Source organism: Anarhichas minor, unplaced genomic scaffold (genome assembly GCF_050575085.1).
Source record: "Anarhichas minor isolate MPS153535 unplaced genomic scaffold, ASM5057508v1 ptg000018l, whole genome shotgun sequence".
Lineage (NCBI taxonomy): Eukaryota > Metazoa > Chordata > Actinopteri > Perciformes > Anarhichadidae > Anarhichas > Anarhichas minor.
The window spans coordinates 5,109,543-5,128,192 of NW_027466464.1; the positions used below are offsets into that span (position 1 = coordinate 5,109,543).

An 18,650-nucleotide genomic window follows, 5' to 3' on the forward strand; every position below is an offset into this window, starting at 1 on the left:
AAAAGGGATGTAATGGAGGACCGGGGAAAACAAATTCACGCTTTCTGCTTGTTGACCCCTCCTCTCCATTTAACCACGACCCCCACCCGAGTGATGGGTAATTGTTGAAAACGTGCCATCAAAGGGGGCGCGGAGAGGTCCGGGTGTTAAGAGGCAGCGCTCTCTCCTCCGCTCGTCTCCTGTGAAGGGTTCTCCTGCTGTAATGTAATTCCTCCGTCCTCCTGGATATTTCCATTGTGTTCGAGAGCCTCCCCCTAACGACGCCCAGCGCTGCAGCTCGGCAACCTCTTCCACTATGTTCCTATGGTAACAACCCAGAGAGTGTGTGTGTGTGTCTGGGAGATGAGTGATTGTCTGTTTGTGTGCGTTCATTACGGCTGTGTGGCTCATTTCTACATAATGAATCAATTATCGAGGCTGTGGAGCGAGCTCATTTGAATAATCTCAGAGAGAGAGACGATTTCACTGAGGATCTTCACACATCACATGTACGGATCAGTATTTCCCTTGGAGAAGGTGTGTGTGTGGGGGGGGAGGGGATAGGGTGTATAATGGGACGTCCAGCTGACATCATTCGCCTGCCAATCTGCGCCCTGCTTGCCAAACCCCGGCCTCCATAATAGCTTCACTGAGCAGGACTGTGGCAGCTACAGCATCTCTATTTTTAACCGGTTCAGCATGTGGGAGAAAGTGTCACACCGCCCCCTACTGTCCAACGCTGGTACATGATACTGATCACAGCAGAACTACGGTGGGATTACTCAAAACATACTAAACCATGAAGCCTCAAAAGGGGGATTTTCCTTTTCAGATTAAAAACACATCAAATAAAATGATTTATTGCCAATAAATGATTAAATAACCTGTAGACAAGAAAGTAGGAAGATGTGATTATGTGAGACAGGTTGTCGTCCGTCAACTTTTGCTTTTAATTATCTTTTGTGATTAAGGTGTGAGGAGGTTAATTAAGACTTAAAACCGTGTGGATTAACACCGGTTGTTTAAAGACCTGATTATTAAACCTGCAACAAACAGAAGGGAAGCTTCACCACAGAGACAAAGGGAAAAGGAAAAGCATTGGATTTTATTTAATAAGAGAACTGAACTGAGTTGTCCGAGTAATTAACGCACGTGTAATTAATGTTATTATATTCTACATTTGTAATTATCACTACAAAAATTAAAAAATAACCGTGAGTTTAACAGGAATGTAGATTTCAGACACAAACTGCAGGAGCCGGTTTTTGTGACACGCAACGCAACTGCACCACCCTGTGGTCGTTGATAATACTACATTTATTCATGTCCCATTCTTTCCATCCTCAGAGGGTCTTTGAGTAGAGCGACTCTATCCTCCACCCACCTGCAGAACCGGGAACCTGACCCCGAGGTGCCGAGGACTTTGACGCAAGAGTCCTCCAGCAAGTAAAGAACGTTATGGCACAGCGCATTCACATCATCGCAGATTTGAATGAGTTTGTGTCTCTCGAGCTGCTCGTCCAAGTCGATCCGATAAACTCTTAACATCAGCAGCCAATACTCCACCAAACGATTGAGGTCCTCCGATGCCTGCCAGGTCCTTGAGCCCGTCTCAGTCCACGATATCCGCGTGAGGTCGGCGCTTTCGCGGACGACGCGCACGTCGAGGCCCCTCAAGCATCTGTCGAACTCCTGCTTGTCAAACTTTTCGATGTACCTGCAAATGTACGAGTCGACCCAGACGCACGCGTCCCCCTCAGCAGACGGCTCTTCCGCATCCTCCGCATGGCTCTTGGAGGACGTCGAGGCATCTTTGGTTCGGATCTTAGCGGTCAAGGCTGAGCTGCTCTGATCCGGATCCTTCAGATAGTCGCTTCTGCTGTAGAAGGAGCTCGTCGGATTCTCTCCCCTGATCTCGGGTGCTGAAATCCTGTCTGGTCCGGTGCGTTTTTCTGAAGTGCCGTCTACTGCTGGCTGTGTTGCTGATATTTCCTCTGCTCTGTGCAGGTCCAGGCCTGATAAGGAAGATGTAAGCCCTGCATTCAGCAGCTCTGTCCTATATTCTGCGGGCATTTCCCTCCTGGACCGATCCCTCGGCTCTTCTTCCCCGTTGCCGTGTGTGTCGCAAAAGCTCCCGGCGGCGGCCAAACTCTCATGAGAAACTTTTCGCCTCGGGGAGGCGGTTCGAGTTTTCCCATTCAAGAGCGGGCTTTGGACTTCGGCTGCCTCACCTGTGGCCTGCGTCGATAAGCCGTGTGAGCTCCCCCCCAGTCCCGGTTTAGCTTCAGAACCGCTGCAGTTTACGGAGCAGACAACCTCGCGGTGAGCCATTACCCTCGGATTAAGAGGGGATTCTCTCGGTTTGACGGCGGCAGCTCGGGCCGAGACCTTGACGGATTTAAGCTGGCCGGCCCTGAGGATGAGGTCCTGCCTCAGGGCCTGGACGGCGGAGAAGGGCCCCTCCACGGTGGCTTTCGTCTGCTGCGGGGAAGGCCGGAAATGCAGCGACCTGTGAGCCGAGCACAGACTCTGGATCAGCGTCGACGGATCTCTGCCGAACACGGAGAGGTCGACCGTAGCGCTGTGGACGTACAAACACATCTGCAGCACAAGAGCACGTTCAAATAAACATCGTACATCTGAGAAACATGTAATTGTCAGTCTCGTATAAACTACAGATGAGCAAAACTCCGCTGACACTCACATCTCTAGTGAAGGGGAACACAGTGAGGAGGTAGTCCTCTGGAAACTCGTCGTCCTTCATGAGCTGCCGCTTCTTCCGCACCACCCTCTCTGCATCTGCCAAGAGTACTGCACTGTTCCATCAACATTACAGTGATCGCTTCATGAAGCCTCTCTGTTGTCGTATAGACTACAATGTGGCGAGTTAAACCACTCATACCATCCTGGCAGCACTTCATGTAAACACATGTTTGATCTAGGTTCAGCTCGCTGCACGCTGTGTACGTAGGTCCCATGGGAGCCAATTAGAGCGTAAAAGAAGGAGACACATTTGACAATGACTTTAAGGCATTTACGCATTTGAACGTCCATTCACTGAGCCTCTTGTCGTCCTGCCGCCACATTCCAGTCGCAGCTAATAAGCGTCAATAAATAAATAGACGTGTTAAAGATGGCCGGGTGTTGGTTTATGCTTAGTGAGTTAATGTAATGATAAACCTGAGAAACTGGGCCTTCTGGACAAGGAAGTCAACTTAAAAAGTGTCATTTTTTAAAATGGAGTTTGGCGCGTTAACGATAAACGATATTAAGCTGTTTATTGTTAACTTATGCTCCTCAGAGTGGACACAGATAACAGACACACACGCGCTGTAGTGTGATTAGCTTGTAGCCTGTGTTTAGCTACAACCAGTTTTATTTACCTTCCGCTTTGTCAAAAGTGACAAAAGCGACTCCGTCCATGTTGGTGGGGTACGTGACCACCTCGACGTCTCCTCCTCGACTCCTCCTGCGGCTTAGGAAGTGAATAGTTAGCTTGTCGACCATCCTGCTGACGGGTAACGGGTCGGGCACCCCGGACACGACCACCATCCTGGAGCTTTCCTCCCGGCGGTCGGTCTCCATTACAGGACGCAGACCATGAGGCCTAGCAAACACAAGCTAACTGCAAACTCCGCACCGTTGCTATAAACAGTTACTTAAACAGTATTGCTGTAGTAACAGCGTTTGGCCACTAGGGGTCTCTGTTTCTCCACATTTCACCCACCGAGAAGACGGTTTATTCAAAAGGTCTAATTTCGTGCAGACGGAAATTAGGCTGCTAAGCAGAGCAAATATCTCTGCAATGCCCTAAAGGCAGAGATACAAACCTAGAGCAACATTTTCCAAGATGTTGCCTCATAATGTTGCCCCCCCCACCACACACACACACACACACACTGAGGGAACATTTCAATTCACCCTCAGCTTCACATCATTGCTCGACCTTTCAACATTGGAAAAAGTTTTCTCAACACGTGTGGTGCAAACATTTATTAGAGTCCAAAAAAAAAAAAACAAGAAAAGAAAAAGAAAGAAAAGCCACACCAGACACGGAACACCTCTCATGATTCACACAAATAACCCCCTCCAAAGAAAAAGAAGCCAAGTAGTGACAAAGTCGATTGCATTTTTGTTGTGCATATAAACATTTTAATTAAATATAAAAGAAAGTGGCCTGGCCGAGTGCAACAAACGGGTACGAGAGGGGGGGGGGGGGGGGGGGGGGGGGGTGAATAAAAGAAAATCCAGGCCCTGTCTGATACCGATCAAATCTCCGTTCATCAATCACTTCAGTGCAAATCCAACATTCACTGTGTGTAAAAGTGACTTTAAATAATTCAGGTAGTACATCTATTATTCAGTGTTTATTATTGTATGGGCTCAACATTGTACAAGTGTCGCTGCGCGTTATTGTCGGGAGATAAATGCCGCTCAGTGTCACAACTCAGGGGGTTTGGACACGGATGATGGAATTATTGATGAATGCTAAATAAAAATAAAACACTTTGATGCGAATGCTCAGTTCGATACGGTACGGAGGCCCCAATTTCACGTCGTCTTAAGCGGGAACAGAAACATTCTCGAACCAGAAACTAGTCGATTATGTGTATGTTTAGCTCGAGATGGTGCAGTTATGCTCACAGACCTGCTATCGAAAGAGCCACAGTGGAATCTCGCTCTCCAAACACTTTCATTTCTAAACAGCACTAGATTTTTTTTTTTTTTTTAGGATAGAGAAGGGGCCAGCTCAGCGGCCGCGGACGCTTTTCACAAATAAAACCAAACTCGGGGTCCCGTTGGCCAGAAAAATGATAAAATTAACTAAAATAAAATAAAATAAAAGTGAACGTTCATTCTTCAAACATTTGATTTTTTTTTTTGTATTTGGACAGAGTCTGGGACTTGAACCGAGGCGGTCCAGACCGAGGCAGCAGAGGCAGGTGGTTGGATGTGCGTTTGCGTGGCGCTCCTTTAAGACGCCCCGAGATGTTTTAGCAGCTATGAGCCAGACCTTGTCCGAGGCCACACGGCTCCCCGTTGTGTCCGCCGCTAGTTCGGAGTTCGAAGGCGGGCCTGGGGTCCGCCGTGGTGGAGCGCGGCGCTCGGGGCAGCGTGTCTGGGGGGTAGCATGGCGAAGATGGAGTATGACGAGGCCAGGCGTCTGCCGGGAGCGTCTCTGGCCGCCACGCCGTGCAGCCGGGGCTGATGGTCCGACAGCCGCTGGATCAATTGGCCCCCTCTGCAGAGCTCTGCCAGGAGGTGGTGGGAGTCTGTGCAGCCGATCCCCTCCGGAGGACCCGTCACTTCCAGGATCTGACTGCTCACTGCGGACACACGGACACACACACACACACACACACACACAGATGGCACTGTGAGCAGCAGAGCCAGTAAATAAAACAACTGTCACGGGTGAAGCGAGAAGTCAGACCTGCACCATCGGGAGGCTTCAATAAACTGCTGCTGCCAGCTTTAAAGCTTTAGGTGGAAAATCGGTACAAATACCCTGCAAATTTGGTGTTTTTCTTTTACCAATTTCCTGATGGGTTACATTTTCAAAAATGCACGATTGTCAGTTTAAAGGCAACGCTGCTTTTCTTACTCCCAGACAGCGTTGACATTTTACAGCAGCGCTGTAAGTGTTGAACTTTTTTACTTACATAAAAAATACACGCCATATTCGAAATAATCAGCACATTTGTACTCTCGGCACAAATACCGCCGGGCTGCAGGTTCCACAGCCAGGTGTGATTTCTGCCCCGTCTGTGAATTTATTCTGCTTACATTCACAAACAAGACGCTTTCCTCCGCAGCTGTGGGGAGCGCAGCAAGCACATTTTGACACACAACAAAAAAACTGACGTTATTTCAATCTGCTAAACAGACCACACAGCAGCTGAGTTTATCACGTTTTCTGATTGACAGCCAAAACCTGATGCTTCACTCCTGGACTTTTTTTTAATGAAACCGGATTTTTCTAGCAATATAGAAATCACTTTCATGCTTCTTTCTGTACAGGGAAGGTCAAATTTCGGTTGTGACCTCTAATTAAATAGAAAAATGGCCGCCGTTAGCTCGAGGTTCACTAAACTCAAGCCTCCCTCTGGACTTCCTATTACCTGCTTCACCTACACTGAGATCTGAAGACAGAGGTTTTCTGCTGGCCTTCCTCCCATGACCGCTACGCCAAACCCCCAGTGGACCCTGAGGAGACAAGAGGAAACCAGTGAGGTTATCTGTGGAGGGAATGACTCGTATGACTGATCGAAGGCTATTAGAACATTTTATACTTTATATTTTTTTATGCGCCTGACCTGGTGTTTGGCCACTATGTGTGCGGTGTGGATCAGCGGAGGTCTGATGGAGGGTTTGTACTGCAGAGGTTGGCCCAGTAGAGAGTAGTGTGCTTCACCTAGACGTCACAAAAAGAAAAGTTATCACAAGCTGTGGAGTTTCAGCTCAGTCAAAACAAGAAGCTGAACGTCTACTGTGAGTTTATACGGAGTAAGATTTGGGCAATTACATTTTACAAAGGAAATGCAATTAAATAAATAAAAAAATTTGAGCGAACAAAAATGTACTCTGTGCTACATGGTAAATCATTTGTACGTTAGTCTGTCGTTCATGAGCTTGACTCCTTGCCCTCTTTTTAGGTAGCTAGCGTTAGCTAACTTCTGCCACTCAAGCATTAGCTAACTAAGCTAGTTGGCTAATTGGATAATTCCAGCGACACAGCCAAGGCATTAATGTAGTTCCTTTTAAAAAACATAAACTACAACTGTGTCTCTAAATTTAAACAATTCAAATCTAAGATATGACATTCATTGGACAGAGTGAGCAAAAATCTGTTTAACAGCACGCTATAAGGTGGTTAATAATATTTAGCAAGTCAGCTAACATTACGTTAGCTAAGCTTAGTTAGCCACTGCTTACATGGCTAGCTTGCTAGCAACTAAGACGGCTCGGATGCAAGCTAATAAAAGTACAAACTAACTTAAAAATATGACTTATATTAAGATTCATGACTAAATATGTAACACAAAACTGTATATGCTTAGCACTCTACCAGTGCTTCCGTAGCTCCCTAGTAGCAGATAATAGCCAATCAGAAACTACCTCCTCCTATAATGTGATTGGCTAAACAGAGCGTACAGAGCAGGGATGGTGAGTGAGGAGGTCATTATGTGTTCTCACGTAGATAATTTACTAAGCACAAAATAATTGTTTGCTCAAATGAAATAATTTTTGCATGAAAACGTTTCTCTAAAATATAATTAACATGCTTGCAAAAATTATTTTTGCACACAAGAGGATTGAGGCAGAAATACAACTCCAGAAGTTTTGATTATCGTGATGATGTTATTGGTCTGCGAGGCGGCCCCTTGTGTGTCTGACCTTGTCCACTGTGGCAGAAGGCTGTAGGGAGCGGCGGGTGGTGGTGGTGCGGGTGGCGCGCCATGACAGGGATGGACGAGATGCCTGACGGGAGGCCCTTGAAGCTGGGTGGCTGGCCTGGCGAGGGAGTGAGTGCCGGGGACAAGGGCAGGCTGCTCTACACGCAACACACCGGCGGTGAGGCGACGGGGGGGACGAGGGAAGAAGAACACAGAGACACTTTCATTCAAAAAAAATAAAAAAAGCAAACATCGCTGTTTCTCTCCTTTGCAAAGTCGTCGCTTTAATGTGCCGTTCTATCCACATTAGTCCCCCCTAATGTACCGTTAAACCCTAATGCTCGGGACTATTTCCCCCTCAATTTCAAGCTACGCCCGCGCCGGCGACTTCATTTGCGGAGCCTGTTTACTGCGACATTTAACCTGCCCGCAGGAGGAATTTGGCAATTCCCGCGTCACTGTCAGACTCAGACAACCAAAATAAATTGCCTCTCAAATTGCTTCCTTGTGACCGTCTCAACTTCCCGACACATACCGTGTTGTCCTGTGTGGCGAACACTACCTGAGCAATTTCATAATTTAATCTAACACTGTTTGGAAATTGTCGTTGTCAAGTCAAAACCTCTGGGCCACTGAGCAAGACAACCCTCATAAAGGTTATTAAAAGGTTATAAATACAATCTTATGAGTGCTGTTTTATTGAACATTTGGACGCTGTCTGATGCACTTGGGCTGCGTTTGTACCTGGGTGCTGTCTGGAGGCGCGGGGAGCTCAGCGGGCCTGCGGCTGCGCTGGTGCTCGGTGCCCTGGTGTTTGTGGCCGGGCTGTTTCCGCTGGCAGGGGGAGGGGGCCCGGGGCTGCTGGCAGGAGGGCGCCGTCATTTGCAGCATCACCATGCCGCCGCCGGGGGCCGGGGGTAACAACCCTGCACAAACGCACATGGGAAAAAAAAAAAAAAAAAAAAACACAAAAGCGGGGAATTGAAACATAGTGTTGAAAAGAGACAAATGAGGTCAGGCAGACACGGTAAAACACTTCATACTGCTTGCTTTTTTAAATTTAATTCATCATTTATTCATCATAATTACGCTGACAGACTAAATGCGTTTTTTTCCCGCCCCAAAAAGCTCTTTTTCAGCATTTTGGTTCAGCTGCTGAGCATTTAAGTTCTAAGAGCCTCGATTACGAGGCCACATGAAGCAATAACAGTCCATTCCCCTTTTGCTGCTAAAATCCTCTACGATAATGCTGGAGATCCACCTTATCCAGATTATCTTATTAGTTTTTGACGCATAAATGTGAATTAAAAAAAACCTAAAACAATCAAAGAACCTTCTGCTCCGTGAACTCAAAAAAAAGAATTCATTTCTGTTTACAAAAAAATCATGTTGTAAAATTTGCACAGCCGACGCCGCTGTTGATTTATTAATCATCACCCGACAACAGTTGCAAGGACAATAGTTGGTTGGACTTCAAATCGGGCAGATTACTTCTGGCCCCGGCCAATTAAAAGTGTTTGCCTGTGACGCCGTGAGTGAGGCGGCCCGCGAGACCTTCATCCAACCTCATTACTGACAGGGGCTGGAAATGACGGCTCTCTCCACCCCCCCCAATAACAATCAGGCCTGAATAATAAAGGTCATTAGTAAGGAGACTGCCCCACCTGGGCCTCTGGACAGCCAGTCTCTGAGCCCTCGGAAAGGCCAGCACATGAAAACACGGCTCATTACGGCAACTTCTATTCCTATAAACTACGCTTTTAATTATATTTTTGTTTTATTTCTAGCCCCTGATTAACCTATATATCTATTAGAACTTTACCAATATGTCGCCTTGGTCCATTTATCCGCTGTTGTCGACGCAACGGTCGACCTACTGGCTGTTTAATCCCAGCGCAGCTCCAGGGTGGGGGGACGTACCTGCATACTGCTGGCCTGGGTGCTGCTGGGAGACGCAGGGGGACGAGGTCTGAGAAAACTGGAGCTGCTCCATCATCTGGGCGGGCAGGAAACTCACCGTGGAGCTGCGAGAGAGAATACACAAAAGGAAGTGTTTTACAACGGGGCTTTCTGCAGCGTTCAAGGTAAATAGGACTGAATTGAAAGGGTGGATTAACCAATTAATGGCCTGGATCAGAAAACATGTGATTCAACAAGCCAATCAGATTTGGCTCCCCTTCCTATGCCACATGTAGGCTCATTAGAATGTCCCGCCCTCATCTGTAACTACCTTCGGAATGGTGACCTGTATATTTCTCGCGAGCCAATCAGAGCAGACTGGGCTAATTACGGGATGGGGTCTTGAAGAGACAGGCGCTAAAATAGAGCGTTTCAGGAAGAGGGTGAATACAGGTTTATTCAGACAGACATTATGAGAAAAATATTTAGTTTTTTTTTTTACATTAAAGCATGTAGACATATTCTAGTATAAACCCCAAATATAAACCTAAAAGTAAATATATGTCCCCTTTAAATGTTGGCAAATCTGTCAGCAGCAGCAGTGCATCATGTACTCCAGAGCCTCAGCACCTGAAGAAGAAGTAGTCCGACACGACGCTCACGCCTCTGTGATTAAAAGAGGACTTCTAAAAACCTGCACAGACGTATACGTCTCCCTGCAGCTGGGGTATTACATTTGAAATTTAACTTTCAACTCCATCTGCAAAAGCAGGCGCTCGGCTCTGTGAACAAACCCGCCTGCAGGGATTCGTGTCCAGCTGGTGAGAAAGCGGGCTGCAGGTGGACAGCCGGGCCTCGGGGGAGAACGCTGAGCTGTTCGAAAACTCGCTGCCGCATAAATCATGTTTTTTCCACGCCGACTGCCCTACTAAGGCAGCCTCGTTTTACAGCTGTGACAATGAGAGAGGGTGACCTCTCTCTCTCTCTCTCTCTCCCATGTGTGTGTGCACACATTGTTCTTTCTGCAGGTGACGACTAACGTACATGGCTGTTTCTCTGGCGTTTGTCATGTGTACGAGCGCATCCCAGCGGTGCTCCCCTACACCGGCATCCAGATTGATTGGGTCCGCGGAGGTAGGAGCTAATTACATGTTTTTGCTTTTCGGTGAACCAGTTCTATCAATCAGCCCGTAATGAGAGCGGGCGGCAGAGTACCGGAGGAAGACGGGGGAAGGCTCTTTGAGAGGACGTTCGTCAGCTACAAGCACCCCCCACCCACCCACCCACCCACACCCACACACACACACACACACACACACAGTGAATAAAGATGACCTTGACTCCGAGGCTTTGGGGATTCACCGTCAGGTCTATAAATAAGAGGCACCTGCAGCATCACGTACCTGCAAATCGGTTTCTGGGACAAAGTACATTTACAGGCGAGCCGATCGAGTTTCAACTGAAGCAACGTCAGCTATTAGCGACCGTCTTTAATAAAAGGAGGGACATAAATCAAGAGCGGGTTTATTATCAGGTCTCATTAAAAGTCCTTCAGAATGATTTTTAAATGGATCAATGTAAACTGGGTCATGGTAAACTAATCACTCCCATATATTAAAGCATCAATGCAATAAAACTTTGATCTTCAAACTGCTTCATACTGGGCTCCCTATGAGTGGAATGAAACCTTTTGAAATGAAAATCGTGCTTTTATTTTGAAGGAACTGTTCATTTAACGGGGAACCATTGTACACAGGTTTCTCTTGAAAAGAGAGTTCCGATCTCCATGAGACTTCCTGTTTCAATAAAAATGATCTCAAGCGAGTCATGAAGCTCGTTTGTCTTTTCTGTTGCCTTAGTAACGCGCGCAGAGTGCCGGCTGTTGATTGGACGCCGTACCTCATGGTGGTGTGCTGGTTCGGGGGGAGCAGGCTGTAGCAGGGCTGCATGCCGGCCATGGCCACTGCCCCCTGTCCCGGCTGACAGGACACAAACACTGGCTGCTGGTACGTCTGCTGTGGCACAGAAACCTGCTGCAGGAAAACAAATTAAAAAGGTGATCATGGAAATCAAGCAAATAAAGCAGCAAAACCAGAGAAAACTGGCTTTATTGGCTAATTCCAGCACATAACCGTAAAAGAAGAGGCCAAATAATCATTTTCTTTGCTGGATAAAAGCAATAAAGTCAAAAAAAAGTATTTTTGAGATTTTCCCTTGCTATGAATACCAAAATAAAAGCACCACGGAGAAGGCTTCTTCTATCACACTTATGCATTCCTCATTATCGGACATTTGAAGCCACTTGGGCATCGTTTTGTATTCTTTCTAATCTTAAGGACAAATAACTCAAAAGCCAACGCTGGTTTTCTCCAATTAATACCGAGCGCACGCTTTTATCTTTTGAAGCTCGAACAAAACGAGCTGAAGACGTCGTCAGAAGTGAAAGCTTGCAAAAAGTACCTGATAGGACTGCATTGGATTGTACTGGACCATCATGCCTTGCATCTGGTTGCCCATATTGCTTTGCTGGTTGCCGGTGAGAGCCAGGCTGGACGTCGGCTGCATGCCCACTATGGCCTGGTAGCTGGACGCCGGGTTGGGCATCATGGCTTGGTGCACTGAGGCGAGAGAAAAAGGCACAACGCTGTGTGACCGAATGAAAAGGAGACCACTGACGGGAACGATGACAACAAAGACATTTCCATTAATATTCACATTCACAAAAAGGGACATTTGAGGAGGATTGAAAGACGGTGGAAGTCGAGCAGGTTTGAGGCACTCGGGGATAAATGAGAAAGTCGATATATTTGATTTTGCCTGCGGGCGGCCTGAACCTGCAACCCCCGAGGGGTCCGGCCGCTTCCACTCCAACGGGCGATTAGGTTCAGCGGGGTAAACAGAGAGGTGGCGACACGTTTCTATAGCACTGCTTAAAAACCCATTTAGAGACGGAAAATGAATGCACACAGAGGAGACAAAGTCACGCGGATCCGTCCTGAGGGGGAAGGAGGGGGGGATCGAACGTTTAAATGTCAAGGTGACAAAAAGAGACATCTGAAAAATAGCATCCCTCGTGTGTGACACACACACACACACACACACACACACACACACACACACACACACACACACACACACACACACACACACACACACACACACACACACACACACACACACACACACACACACACACACACACACAGTAATCCAATGGACAAAAAGGAGAGGACGTCCTTTTGTGAAGGTGTCTTTACAGTCTGCCGCCCTGGGAGAGAAAAAACTAAAACTAGACAATGAGAGTGCTCGGCGAGGAGGGGGTGGGACTATTTTCATCCACCCTCGTCTCCCACCTTCACTCACAAACAGAGCATGAAATGATGGTAATATCAAACCCCCCCCCTCCCCGTTTTATTCCATTCCAGCAGGCCGGCAGATTGGGACTTCTACACCGAGGACGTTCCTGCTCGGTCCTCCGTTACCTTGTTGCCGACTGAGACGGGCCCGCGTGTCCCACGAGGGTGAGGGAGTGAGGGGCTGAAAAAGAGACCGGTTCACTGTGAGATTCATAGAGGTCTCTCAGACAGCGTCCCGGCCCCGCATCCCGCCTCTCGGGCTCGGCGTGCTTCCACTCTGGTATCCAATCAGACTTCAGGCCCCGGAGGCCGTTAGGAACTCAAGAGGAAGGCCCAAACAGAGAACAGACAGCCGTCTACCTGCCGCATTTGAACTGTTTCCAAGTAACATTTAAAGTATGCATCTCATCAATCCTTGAAAGGATTGAAAGTACACTTTACCATATATTCGTTCTAGCAATGATATTTAGTTTTTACTAAGATTAAACCCAAAACTATTCACTCTGTTATCATAGATGACAAGGAAAAGCAGCAAATCCCAACATTAGAGAAGCACCATTTTCAATTTTGATGATGTTTTCATCGCTCCTTTAGAGAAAATAAAAGGTCCGTGGCATCGTCCTCCTGGCAATGACAAATGAAGTCAATCATTACCGAACAATGAAGAGGAAGGAGGACAAGCGCTCCGCATAGAATACCATTTTTTCCCAGAATGACCATGACTGCAGCCGGAGCCCTGCGGCTGTCTGATGCAAGGCGATGGAAACATTCACAGGTGTCTCTGTGGACCCCCGACTGCGCCGGCAGAGAATCCCCGCTGATTACTGATTTATTGTGCGCACCCCGTGCTGCAATATCTTCACCTTTAGTCGTCTTATATATCTTTTTTTTTTATTATTAATGCACAAAAAAAGGATGGAAAAACAAGGCACTGAAGTCATTTTTTCCCTGAGAAATAATTGCTGTCCTTTGCCTTTGTAGGTCAGCTTCATTTGTCCACTGTCTTATTCCCCGGGTCCCCAGCAGGGAAGCCGCATTTGCTGCCAACAGATGACAGAATAGTGCCGCAGCCACTTACAGAGACGCGTGTGTGTGTGTGTGTGTGTGCGTGCAAACAAGAGTCACAATCGTGGGCAACATCACATCCAGTTAAGCGAGAGCGCGTGCGTGTGTGAGGAAGACCGAGCAGGAGCTAACAATCTCATCTCCTGTGGCGAAAAAAAGAAAAACAGAATAATCAAGTGGATGATTCCCGGGAGACGTATGAGCTCGTGAAAAAACAAGAAACACAGGAAAGAAAAGGGGAAATATTTGTCCGTCGGACTCCCTTTTGAAGAAACACACGAGAACAACAAATAATCTAAGAGCTGAGAGAGAAAGAAGTCAAAGCCTATTGATTTAGTGCGACTCTTGATGCGGCGGCGAGGCTAAGAATTCTAAGGGAGAACCAGTCGCTCGGCATCAGAGGCCGCAGATCCCGTTCATTAAAACCTCCTTTGATTCTTCTGTGTTAACTATTTCAAAGCCACGCTTGAAGAAGCTGAATGAGCTTTGGTCTATCACGAGAAATGAAGGGTAACCTGCTCATTTTTGTCATAAAACACAACTCTGAATAAGATTTAATGTTGATTGAAGTGTTTTTTGGGCGGCTGAGCGTAACTTAGAGTGTGATCTCACCATCTCATTTCTCACAGATTCATTTTTTTAACCAATTTAACCAAATTGTGTGAAAATAACTAAGATTATCTCTTAAGAAAACACTCTTAACGTGGGTCTTCTTTAAAGCGGCCGTGTTCATACCTTGTTGCTGGGGCAGGCTTTGGCTCTGAGGGCAGTTGTAGGGCAGCGGGTTGACGGGGGGCCGGTAGTGCTGCTGCTGCTGGCCGGAGCAGTGCGGGTGGTGGGCCGACGAGCAGTAGCACGCCGACATCTGGAAAGACACGACAAAAGGAAACTCAAGGGCTGTGCGACACCGTTCGAATCCACGTGGAGGATTGGTCTTAAAGCTGCGGGATTAGACGTCCCCCTACCTGCTGGACAGGCTGTTGGATGTAGGCGTGCTGCTGGAGCAGCTGCTGGTTCAGCGCGGACCCCGGGAAAGCGGCGGGGCCCGGCGTGGAGCTGGGGTACACGTGGTTGGGGCCCGGGGTCGGGAGCGGGACGGGCTGACCCTGCAGCAACCCCGGGTGTCCCCCCGACGGCCCCGCCACCATGTAGCTAGCAACCTGCTGGTGCTGCTGCTGTTGCTGCTGTGCTCCCTGCAGCACCATGGGGGAGGCGTGGTGGTGGTGGTGGTGGTACATGGCGGAATAGTGGCGGGCGTCCGCCGCCGAGGCCCCGCCGTCGCTGGGCGGCTGCTGCGCCAGAGTCATGTGACTGAACTGGGCGTTGAGCGCGTCGGGCTGGAGAGAGAGAGAGAGTTTCGCGTTAACAAACGTCTTAATCGTTAAATACGCTCAGAACGCCGATCAATACGGTCGGCTACGTGCAAAGACATTTGCTCAATTGACTCTCACTTGGAGGTTTAAACAAACGCAGGGAGTCTAAATCTGACCTGGGGTCTGCAGGGACCAAGAGTCCAAAAGCGAGCTATTTATCTCGCGGTGCGCCAGTCTGGGTCACTTCTGACATGTTGTTGGAAAATAAAATGGTGTTTTTTTTTTTTTTGCCATGGATTATTCAGAGCCAACATCTGGTGATGAATTAAATATTAATGGAACTTTCCACGGGCGTAATTAGTCGCAGAGGCATGTCTTTCACTAAAACCAGGTCAGAAATGAGGTCAAGTGAATGCATGATCTATATACATGGGTGCCGGCTCCGGCTGGATTCAGATGCACCTTTCCGATGAGAAACACCAACTGAATAGTTGAGCGGCGGCATAATAAAAAGGTGTGCTTTGAAGTTTGAGAGGGCGAGGTAATGCTTGATGTTAGGTACCATTAATAAGACTCGCGTTGAGCCAAACCTCCAGTTATATGCAGTGAGAGCTACGCTGAATGTGGCTACCAAACTCTGCTTGCCAAATTCACAACTTAAAAACTGAAAAAGATAACTTTGTAAAGCAAATAACAAACACGTATAGAGCCAGGTCTGACAGGAGGGAGGAGGGGGGAGAATAATAAAATGGAAGAAAGGAGTTCTGTACCACAGTGTACTGTTGGTTAGGACAGACGGGCAGGAACTGAGGAGGAGGAAGAGGAGGAAGAGAATACGAGACCGTTGGGTTGTTAACAGGCTCAGAGGACAGCTGGAGAGGAGGACAGATCGGCTGAGGAAGGAAGGACAGAGGGACGGAGATGAGACAGGAGGAAGGACGCTGGTAAAAATCGGTGGGAGCCTCAACTGACCGTTTGCTAAACCCCTTTTATGTCGTCACTTCTATTTTTGCAAAGGGAAAAGGCCTTTAGGATGAGGCCTGACTGAGGAGAGCTTCTGGTGGGAGGGGTTTATCAAACTTAGTGAAGCTCCTACCGTCCTACTATCAGCTCCCAATTCAACACTATTAGTTAGTGAGGTTAGTGGAAGTTAGAAAAAACACTTAACATGAAGTTAATTAGAATGAGGTTGAGGAAATGTAGCCCCGCCCACTGACCTGGGAGTGGAGGTGATTGGCCGGCTGCTGCGGGGTTTTGCCCTGCTGTGGGTTCCTGCTAGCGGCGAGGGCCACGGAGGCCGGGTTATAAACTACTGCGCTGCCGTCGGGGTGGATGAAAGGCTTGCCTGTCCAATTCAATTCAGAAGAGAGAGAAAAAATAAAAAAAATGTGTACACAAACTATTCATCATCACACGGAAGGAAACACTTGAATTCTGCCGGTGGACACGCCCGGACGTGGTCCATGAGAGAGGGAGAGGCAGCGGGAGCCGACAACCTTGGCGGCGTTTGAAAATTGCGGCTCAAAAGTCTACAACTGGCCCCGTGATGAATATTGACAGATTCCTCCCATCTGTTGGGTGCATTTTGATCAGCATGCTTTGGTGTGGACACTGAAAGACAAACTGAGTGCAGCTCCATGCCAATCTGTGATTCTGTCACCATCTCATGAATAAGTCACGGTGAAACCAGAAAATTACAGGACAGGAGGAAGAAAAATAAGAAGAAAAGAATTCCTGTGCCTTCGTGGGACTTTGTGATTTGGTGGAAGGGAGTTTTGGATATAGAAATCTTCCCCGATCACCCACCTGTGTGCGGGTTGACCAGCACGCTGCCGGGCGGGATCCCCGAGGCCTCCAGCGGCAACACGTAATAGCTGGTGGCGTCTGCGGCCGACTGGGGCTGCGGCGGGACGCTCTTGATCACCTCGGGGCGCCCGGAGCCTCGGGTGTCGGTGGCCGGGTGGATCAAGGGGGCGCTGGGGATGCTGGACCAGGACGGGGCCGAGACCGGGAGAGGCAGCTGGGGACGGGACAGTGAGCTGGACGAAGAGCCGACGCTGCTGCACGATTCCGAGCCTGAGGGGAGGAGGGAAAACAACGAGATTATCATCTGCGTCCTGCGTTTCCTCAGAATTGAGGAGGAGGAGCATCTCTTGCGGGTAAATGATCGGCCTCAGTCTTGCCTGTCTTGGAGAGCCTCCCGGTGCTCTTGCTGCTGGCCGTGCTGTCCCCCCGCACGAGGGCGGGGGAGATGCCGCTGAAGCTGCTGGCCTTGGTGATGGCGGGCCGCGGGGCGAGCCGGTTGGAGCTGTCCGAGCTGTCGGTGCTGCTCCACGGCCGCGGCTCGCCGTGCCGCGGCTCCGTCTCGGAGCTACTCTGGCGGCTGGCGCCCGACCGGCCGGCCCGTAACCTGATATGAAATGGAAAAAAGCCCTTTTAGATTATATTGTGCACCTTTTTAACAATATATTTTAAAAAAAATCCAATTCTTTGTATATTTAACATATTTATGTTGCTCCGTATTGCGCCACATTCTAAGTCCGCCCACTTTTTCGTGGTCCAATGAAATGTGAAGGATTTGATTTAAAATCCCTCTTGTAACTGAACCGTTGTTACTACCGTTTCACTGGGGCTTTCTGAAATTTTACCAATCTTTTGCCACAATATTATAAATGGAAAACACAAAACCTAAAGCAGACACCTGCGTAAAACTGTTAAAAACAAGAAAGAACGGATGTATTTGTATTTTAAAGCCTTGAGATGACTCGAGACTGCACTCTGCAAAGCGTGATCAAGAAACGATGCCGTTTCAAAAATAAACTCATGGTGTAATCGGCGAGCTCTGGGGTTGCAATAGGCTGTCCCACACGGGCAGAAAATCCCATTTAACAGAAGCTTCTTTCCCCGAGCGGCGAAAATACCCCCCCCCCCCAAATCCTTAGATCAGCACTCCTGCTTCCTGAACAAGCCGATTAAGGCGCACGGCGATTCAAAGGGCTCTCTCCGCCTGCGGTCGCAGCCATCTGAAAAGGAGCTGAGTGATGTGTGACGGAGGGTGGTGGGTGGTGGTGGTGGGGGGGCGGACCTACCTGAACATTTGCCGCCTCTGTTGGGTGCTCATGCATGCGCCTTCATCCTGAGCGCTGAGGGGAAGGAGAGAGAGAGAGAGAATGAGATATCCACCATTTTAAAAAAAGAACAGGATGGAACATCATTTAAAAAGGAAAAGCCATCTGAAGAGCTTCAGCTCTCTTATTGGCCAATTAACTGACAATATATCATCCTTAGTAGATGGAGCCTTTTTTGGAAGCAAAATCACGAGTCAGTGAGAGGTGAAGCAAAGTGATCATGGGACTACTTACCTCCGATCTAGTATGAAGTGATCTCCCTGTGGGTGGAAAAGAAAATCACAATTCAGTTTGTTCTTGTTGGCATTTTCAAGATACTTTTTCTTCTTCTTTGCATTCGCTGAAAGCTGCGTTATGATCATTTGAGCTACAGCGTCAGTCAGTTTTATTTACTGCATGTAAAGATATGTGACGCTGCGTTGACGTGGACCTCGGCGCACCTGCTCAACTAAGTCTGGTTGTAAAATTTGGACTTGATAGATTTGGCTCCACATCAGAGAGAAAAAAATAAAT

General features: G+C 48.1%; 2 protein-coding genes across 3 annotated transcripts in view; both read right to left on the reverse strand.

The window, feature by feature from the left end:
* Positions 1–1,065: 1,065 nt before the first annotated feature.
* Positions 1,066–3,815, reverse strand: LOC142952531 (uncharacterized). Of its 2 annotated transcripts, none has more exons than XM_076094295.1 (3): positions 3,363–3,815; positions 2,684–2,778; positions 1,066–2,580 (listed from the first exon to the last, which is right to left on the reverse strand). In XM_076094295.1, the coding sequence occupies exons 1-3, from the start codon at positions 3,562–3,564 to the stop codon at positions 1,297–1,299; spliced, it is 1,581 nt and encodes a 526-aa protein (XP_075950410.1). In that variant the 5' UTR covers positions 3,565–3,815; the 3' UTR covers positions 1,066–1,296. The 2 variants fall into 2 exon arrangements, with proteins under 2 accessions (XP_075950410.1, XP_075950409.1); XM_076094294.1 differs by having other exon boundaries at positions 2,684–2,790.
* Positions 3,816–3,957: 142 nt separating this feature from the next.
* LOC142952529 (R3H domain-containing protein 1-like) overlaps positions 3,958–18,650 on the reverse strand; it is a 36,408-nt gene continuing 21,715 nt past the window's right edge. Inside the window, 17 exon segments of the mRNA XM_076094292.1 lie at positions 3,958–5,051; positions 5,053–5,306; positions 6,102–6,186; positions 6,297–6,394; positions 7,378–7,534; positions 8,121–8,302; positions 9,297–9,400; positions 11,175–11,308; positions 11,736–11,893; positions 14,432–14,561; positions 14,662–15,033; positions 15,780–15,902; positions 16,227–16,354; positions 16,816–17,085; positions 17,193–17,419; positions 18,099–18,152; positions 18,372–18,397. Coding sequence (XP_075950407.1) covers positions 4,974–5,051; positions 5,053–5,306; positions 6,102–6,186; positions 6,297–6,394; positions 7,378–7,534; positions 8,121–8,302; positions 9,297–9,400; positions 11,175–11,308; positions 11,736–11,893; positions 14,432–14,561; positions 14,662–15,033; positions 15,780–15,902; positions 16,227–16,354; positions 16,816–17,085; positions 17,193–17,419; positions 18,099–18,152; positions 18,372–18,397 — 2,580 coding nt within the window. The 3' untranslated portion in view covers positions 3,958–4,973.

What these genes read in the sequence shown, in the direction of transcription:
- LOC142952531 (XM_076094294.1), bottom strand. Translation starts at nt 3,564, where the DNA reads ATGGAGACCGACCGCCGGGAGGAAAGCTCCAGGATGGTGGTCGTGTCC. An exon ending in CACTTTTGACAAAGCGGAAG is followed by an intron (nt 2,791 to 3,362) that starts GTAAATAAAACT and finishes GGAACAGTGCAG; the next exon opens with TACTCTTGGCAGATGCAGAG. An exon ending in TGTTCCCCTTCACTAGAGAT is followed by an intron (nt 2,581 to 2,683) that starts GTGAGTGTCAGC and finishes CTTGTGCTGCAG; the next exon opens with ATGTGTTTGTACGTCCACAG.